General features: G+C 43.0%; 1 protein-coding gene across 1 annotated transcript; it reads left to right on the top strand.

The window, feature by feature from the left end:
* Positions 1-295: 295 nt before the first annotated feature.
* Positions 296-7687, top strand: LOC311109919 (uncharacterized protein). The gene is made up of 2 exons (XM_084152935.1): positions 296-538; positions 6270-7687. Exons 1-2 carry the CDS (start codon positions 436-438, stop codon positions 7451-7453), a joined length of 1287 nt encoding a protein of 428 aa, XP_084009061.1. The 5' UTR covers positions 296-435; the 3' UTR covers positions 7454-7687.
* Positions 7688-8121: the final 434 nt, after the last annotated feature.

Raw genomic sequence — 8121 nt, forward strand, 5'->3', positions numbered from 1 at the left:
GCCTGTGTCTGCGTCAACCATAGAGATGGATAGAAGACTCTATGTAACCAGTTTTAGCATGGACATTGTCATTGAGGGTTTCCACAATTTGAAGGTAGTCAATTGGGCGGGTTAAGACCAATCAGCCAATTATCAGAGCATTGTCTTCTTCAAATTGGATACATGATACTTGATCTATTGAAATGAGATAATTGAACAGGAAAAAATATAATATATTTTTAGAGAATAAAGAAAGTGCCAGAACTGTCAAGACAATACATTTTGTGTCTGTTTCTCTTTATTTCTACAGGCCGACTCAGATTATGTCCGAGGCCGGTAACATCAACGGTGAGGACAAACCCAGCCTGCCTCTCTCCTTCCACACTGAGTCCAAACCTACAGTCACTGGGTCATGATTGTGACAGTGGAGCCCAGTTTGCATTGCAGGATGCAGAGATGGCATCAGTGAAGCTGGAAGACTGCAGTCAAACACTGGAGCTGAATGTCAACATTAAAGATGAAGAAGAGGAGGAGAAGATTGGCAAATCTGTTTCTCATGGTAAGAGCAGGTTCTATCTATTCTATAATTCTGATATCACACATCCCTGCCAAACTCCAGACTGCACAGCAATGCTTGTTTCGTACATTTTTACACTTACATTTTAGTCATTTAGCAGATGCTGTTATCCAGAGCGACTTATCTTCATCAGTGCATTCATCTTAAGATAGTTAGGTGAGACAACTACATATCACAGTCATAATAAGTACATTTTTCCTCAAATAAGTTCTCAGCAAAGTCACTGCCAGTAAGAAAAGACTGTCTTATTTAAGATACTCTTTGAAGAGGGTTTCAGATGTCTTTTGGAGATGGGCAGGGACTCTGCTGTCCTAGGATTAGGGGGAAGCTGGTTCCACCATTGGGGTGCAAGGACAGAGAAGAGCTTTCACCGAGCTGAGAGGGAGTTGACCTCCTGTAGAAGTGGGACGGCCATGAGACCAGAGGTGGAAGAACTGAGTGCTCGGGTTGGGATGTAGGATTTGAGCGTAGCCTGAATGTAGGGAGGGGCAGTTCCCTTTGTTGCTCTGTAGGCAAGCACAATGGTCTTGTAGTGGATGCAAGTTTCGACTGGAAGCGAGTGGAATGTACGGCGGAGCGGGGTGACATGGGGGAACTTGGGAAGGTTGAACACCAGACAGGCTGCAGTGTTCTGGATAAGTTGCAGGGGTTTGACGACACAAGCGGGTAGCCCAGCCAACAGAGAGCTGCACTAGTCCAGACAGGATATGACGAGTGCCTGGATTAAGACCTGCGCTGCTTCCTGTGTGAGGACAGGTCGTACTCTACGGATGCTGTAGCGGATGAACCTGGAGGAGCGAGTCACTGTTTTGATGTTGGCAGAGGACGACCAAGGTCACGCCAAGGTACTTTGCACTCTGGGAGACAAAATAATGCTGAAATACAGGAATAGGGGCATCCTGCTGCATTGTAACATAGGAAATGTATGATCATGTGATCTAACGTAAGAGGTGTAGCAGAGCATGACCACTGACGGTACGGTACGGGAGGGTGAGGGTGGGGGTGGGATTCTACCTAGTGTGGCTGCGGTGGTTGCAGCTCCAGTTCTGAACGAAAAGCCAGTGTAGCGTAGAGGAGAAAGAACACCTTTTTAATGACTTGAGGAAGGAGAGAAGTGAACAGATGAAACAGATGGATGAGGAGCAGATAAGGGTAGAATATATACATGCTTAAAGCATGAGAAAGGGTTAAGTGCCAGTGCGAGCCATCATGATGTACCCCAGGAACACCCCATTTAGAATGCTGAAGAGTGAAGCTATAGTGAATACGGTGAAAAGACCAGATCAGAAAACCTAAATCACGTGGAGGAATAAGAGTGATAGGAGTTGTGAACTGTAGAAGGAACCATGGAAAACCAGTAAGAAGACAGGCTTCGAGCACATACTGGAAAATAGGAAGTAGCAGGTAGCTTAGATTACTGTTGTGTTGCAATGGACAGTCGTGCTGATTGAATAGGAATGAGAAAAGATGTCACGAGACAAAGCTACTAGATGTAATAGGCACTGTTGCACTGTTGCAACATGACCACAGAAACTGTAGGACCGCCCGTGAAAAGGCACTTGAGTAAAAGTGTTAGGAAAAACAGAGTGCTAACCAAGGACGTGCAGGTGCAGATGAACCTAGCAGTAAGGGAACCAACGTGGTAAAACCCGTTGCTGGGTAGCCTTCATTTGCAACCAGAAAGTGGTGACTGGGACCAAATCGTTGTTAGTAGGGTAGGATGTTGATTCCACAAATCAATTCAGGCAAGGTGAAACCCGGTTCATAGAAACTGAAGCTCCACCTGTAACAATGAACAAATTAGAATTCTGAAAAGAAAAAAAACATGAATTTAGCATTAATAGGCTACAGACAACATGACTGAAGCTGAAAGCCACAGTTCTTATTCGATACATTACTGTCGATAGCCACCCTGACACTTGGTCTGCTGCTGGGAGGAGAATATACCATTAAGAGATGGAACTAATGGCCAGGACTGATGCAACATATCAAGATATTGCAGAACACATTTAGTTTATAACGAGATGAAATGCAAGTTAAATGAATGCCTAGAATTAGTAAAAGGCAGTAGTAAGTCTACTGAACTTTTAAAGCATGGATAAGACTGATGGACTGTGCCATCCCCACGGCCTCCGCAATGGATTAGTCCACTCAGACAGGTGTGAATCAGACAGGGGTCTTGTGTGCCATGAAAAAATAAATCTATTTGCGACTGCTTGACTGCTACCATACACATCTCATATGTCTCACAACAACACCCCCACTCATCCTTCATCCCCTGGAACTTTCCAGTGCTTGTAGCACTCTATGCCATATGGCCTCAAATTGGACTGTTCTATTTTTCTCCGTAGCCCACACCCCTTTCAATATTTAAATAATACTTTTGATTCATCCACTGTCGTAGTGATGGAGGATCATTTGATTTCCATTTTTTGAGTAAAAGTTTTTTCAAAATCATTGACGAGAAAAGTATGGTCCACCCCCCATTGGGTATCTCACCGTACATATGCCATGTCTTGAAATGTGTAGATAGACAGATTAAAAGTAAATTTACATTGTAAAACTTCTGACAGCCAACATTCTAACTCCGCCTATAACTTTTGGACTTCATAGCATTCCCAGAAGGCATGGATTACTGAGTCATTGTTAGTTTTACACTTAAGACATGACTCTGCCGTTGTACTGTAGAATTTGTGAATTTTGTCTCTTCTATAATACATTCTATACATTAGTTTATACTGGATTAAGAGTACATTTTTGTTAACTGTAATTTAGTTAGTTATGTTCCAACACTCCCTCCATCTTGTGCCAATATCACTTCTTTTTAACATGTGCCTGTACTAGAGAAGCTGTACATGTTGCAACATAAATGTGGCGGCAGGTAGCTTAGTGGTTAAGAGCGTTGTGCCAGTAACCGAAAGGTCGCTGGTTCTAATCCCCGAGCCGACTAGGTGAAAAATCTGTGTCCTTTAGCAAGGCACTTAACCCTAATTGCTCCTGTAAGTCGCTCTGGATAAGAGTGTCTGCTAAATGACAAAAAAATATAAAATTTGATTCCAATAGTTAATTTTTTTCTCTAAGAGATTTGTCAGTTGTTTTGTGTATATATTACCGATCATATGTGTATCAGTCGACCAACAGCCTATCGACCGAACAATCGACTAAATGGGGTCAGCTCAGTGGTCAGGGATGAGGAATGGGAGAAGGTCTCCAGAGATGGTCTGAAAGAATGGAAGAGGGGCAGAGTTCAAGTGGGCAGGTTATCGGGAGGCAGGACATCACCAGCCACAGGATTTCATCTGGAGAGGGGAGAAAGAGGTCAAGGCGTAGGTAGAGTAGTTCTGTGTGAATGAATTGGACCAGTGGACTCAGTAGGCGGAGTGAATGGGGAGCAGATGTCGTCAACCTTTTTTTCAAAGCGGTTGACAAAGTTGTCCGCACAGAGTGAGTGGAAGGATGATGGGTCCTTTGGAAGTTTAGTTTTCCTCCATTTCAGCTCCGCTGCCCGCAGCCCTGTTCTGTTAGAATGCAGTGAGTAACTCCGCCATGGAGCAGGAGGGGAGGGAAGTTCTTCCCAAATTCCCACTGTGTATGAAATGTTACTTTCTGACAGTTCCATGGTTTAACTCCAGTATTGCCAGCATTTGTTTTATTCACTGAGCTATCTTGATTTCTCAGAGAGTAGACTAAAGAAGCGAAGTAGACAAACTGCGTGTTTTTAAGTTCTCTGAAATTAGTCTGTAGTTACTAACCCTTGTGATAGTGAGTGGAGGATGATATGGCTCATAATTTTCACTCCTTTTGCCCCTTTTTGCCTTAGAATGTTACCCACTTTTATACTGAACAAAAATATAAATGCAACAATTTCAACGATATTACTGAGTTACCGTTCATATAAGGAAATCAGTCTATTGAAATGAATTAATTAGGCCCTAATCTATGGATTTCACATGACTGGGCAGGGGCGCAACCATTGGTGGGCCTGGGAGGACATAGGCCCACCCACTTGGGAGCCAGGCTAAAGAAATCCGAATTAGTTTTTCCCCACAAAAGGGCTTTATTACAGACCAAAATAGTCCTCAGTTTCATCAGCTGTCTGGGTGGCTGATCTCAGACGATCCAACAGGTGAAGAAGCCGGATGTGGAGGTCCTGGGCTGGTGTGGTTACACGTTGTCTGTGTTGTGGAAATTAATCACTATACTTTATTAAAAATCAAAGTTCTTACAGAGTTTTTGTTGAATCAAGATTTACTTTATTGAATTTCAATAAAAGGAAGCTGGTCTGCAGAGTAGCCTCCCCTCTCCCTCTCTCTCTCCATCTTATATAGTGCCCTCCACACACCCTAGCTTTAAAATCCCTCCCTCTTCAGTTTCCCGCTCTTTTATTGCTCCGCCCACTCCCTTTGTCTATGGTGGCGGCTAAATTCGACTTTCATTCAGTTCAGAATCACATAGTACTACAATCACTTCCCTGTCTTGCAAAAACACTCACGTTTAGTTTAAACTCTGTTCAACCCCGGCTCTCCCGGGCTTAACCTGAAGACCGATTGTTGGACGTGACAGGTCCCTAAATCCTTGAAACATACACCAACCCCACCCCATCATGCTGTAATCAATCAAAAAGATAGCCAAGGAGAGACAAAGGTCTAGCCCAAACTCCATTCAACCCTGGTGCCACTCCCTTCACTGTGTTTGAAGAGAGAAACAAAAGGCCACAAGCTAGTTTCAGTCTCTGATGAGATAAGACAGCCATGGATTTAAATAAGAGCGAGCAATTTGACCCTAGGCCTCTTTACCCCCACACACACAGTGAAATGACCCAATTAAATTCCTGGCCCAGTAACAAAGAATTCTAACTCTATGTTCGTGATTAACCCAGTTTTATCTCATAGTCCATTAAAAATACACATCATCTGCGGTTGTGAGGCTGGTTGGACGTATGGGCCAAATTATCTTATGGTATAGAAATGAATATTCAGTTCTCTGGCAACAGCTCTGGTGGACATTCCCGCTGTCAGCATGCCAACTGCACGCTCCCTCAAAACTTGAGACATCTGTGGCATTGTGTTGTGTGACAAAACTGCACATTTTAGAGTGGCCTTTAATTGTCCAAGCACAAGGTGCACCTGTGTAATGATCATGCTGTTTAAATCAGCTTCTTGATATGCCACACGTGTCAGGTGGATGGATTATTTTGGCAAAGGAGAAACGCTCACTAACAGGGATGTAAACAAATTTGAGCACAACATTTTTGAGAAATAAGCTTTTTGTGCGTATGGAACATTTCTGGGATCTTTTATTTCAGCTCATGAAACATGGGACCAACACTTTACATGTTGTGTTTATATTTTTGTTTCGAATAGAATAGACCCCAACCCTGACTGTTACCCACTTTTAGAATAGTTGTTTTCCCCTTTTGATTTTGTACAGCCTACTGATGAGTTCATATGTCACCCGGTACAGCCAGAAGAGGACTGGCCACCCCTCAGAGCCTGGTTCCTCTCTAGGTTTTTTACTAGGTTCCTGTTTTATAAGGAGTTTTTCCTAGCCAATGTGCTTCTACATCTGCATTGCTTGCTCTTTGGGGTTTTAAGCTGGGTATCTTTTAAAGCTCTTTGTGGAAACTGCTGATGTGAAAACGGCTTCATAAAATACATTTGATTGACATGTATATCACACCAACTAACTGGTTCTTCTGATGTTGTTCACACAGGAGACCATGTTGAGACAATCTCTACATCCAGCGAGCAACAGCAGGAAGATCACAGAGCTAAGAGGTCTCACCACTGCCCACATTGTGAGGAGGTTTTCCCAATTCTATCAAAGCTAAAAATACACTTAAAAATACACACAGGAGAGAATCTTTATTCCTGCACTGATTGTGAGAAGAGATTCACAACATCACAGGCTCTGACAGTTCATCAGAAAGTGCACAGTGGAGAGAAGCCTTACTCCTGCTTTGTCTGTGGGGAGAGTTTCTCTCAACTGGGCCACTTAAAAACACACCATCGAATACACACAGGAGAGAAGCCATACTACTGCTTTGACTGTGGGGAGAGTTTCTCTCAACAGGGCCACTTAAAAACACACCAACGAATACACACAGGAGAGAAGCCTTACTCCTGCTCTGACTGTGGAAAGAGTTTCTCTCAACTGGGCAGCTTAAAAACACACCAACGTATACACACAGGAGAGAAGCCTTACTCCTGCTCTTACTGTGGGGAGAGTTTCTCTCAACTGGGCAACTTAAAAACACACCAACGTATACACACAGGAGAGAAGCCTTTCTCCTGCTCTGACTGTGGGAAGAGCTTCACAACATCACAAGCTCTGACCGTTCATCAGAGAGTGCACACAGGAGAGAAGCCTTACTTCTGCTCTGAATGTGGAAAGAGTTTCTCCCAATTGGATATGTTAAAATGTCACCAGCGAATACATACAGGAGAGAAGCCTTACTCCTGCTCTGACTGTGGAAAGAGTTTCTCCCAACTGGGCAACTTAGAAGCACACCAACGTATACACACAGGAGAGAAGCCTTACGCCTGCTCTGACTGTGGGAAGTGCTTCACAACATCAGCTGAGCTAAAGGTTCATCAAAGAGCACACACAGGAGAGAAGCCTTACACCTGTTCTGACTGTGGAAAGAGTTTCTCACGATTGGATATGTTAAAATGTCATCAGCGAATACATACAGGAGAGAAGCCTTACTCCTGCTCTGACTGTGGAAAGCGTTTCTCCCAACTGGGCAACTTAGAAGCACACCAACGTATACACACAGGAGAGAAGCCTTATTCCTGCTCTGACTGTGGGAAGAGTTTCTCCCGATTGGATACCTTAAAACGCCACAAATGTATACATAAAGGAGAGAAGCCTCATCAGTTCTCTCAGACCAGCTAAGATTAAAGTCGTTCCATCACTTAAAGATGCACTATGCAGAAATCACTCCGCAATTTCCTGGTTGTTAAAATTCTTATAGTTCTAAAAGCCTCCAGTTTGTGACAAAACAAGCAGTCATTGTGTAGTGAGTCATTGTACCATCTAAAACGCTGTGAAATATATATTTTCCATAACAAAAATATTGTATTTTCAGCTGTTTTGAAGCTGGTGTACAATAACGAAAGTATCAAACCCAAAAACGAAACTTCAGATCGGAAACCATAGAAATAGCACACATAGAACAGATCTACCACTTCTTAGACTGAGAAAATATTTTCAAACCCCACTATGCCCCGAAGGTTAGCAATGCTAACAAAATCTCATAGAGAATGCTAACTATATAAATGCTAATGAGCGAATTGCTAAGATTTTATACATTCTCTGACCTAAACTATTTTCAGGACCGACATCCCAGCTCATAAAGTTATACAAATAACAAAAAAATGCTACTCCCAGTTAGCTGCACGCAAAAAACAAATATTAGACAGCAAGGCTCTTTATCCAGGAGGGGAGTCTCTGCTGTTACCAAGCAAAGCTTGATTTTGGAAGAAGCTAACCACTTAGCTAGATAGCTAACTAACTACTAAATTAGCTAACCAAATGCACAACTGCAGAGCATTAAGCACATT

The sequence above is a fragment of the Coregonus lavaretus genome, assembly GCF_964263955.1.
Source record: "Coregonus lavaretus genome assembly, chromosome: 35".
NCBI lineage: Eukaryota > Metazoa > Chordata > Actinopteri > Salmoniformes > Salmonidae > Coregonus > Coregonus lavaretus.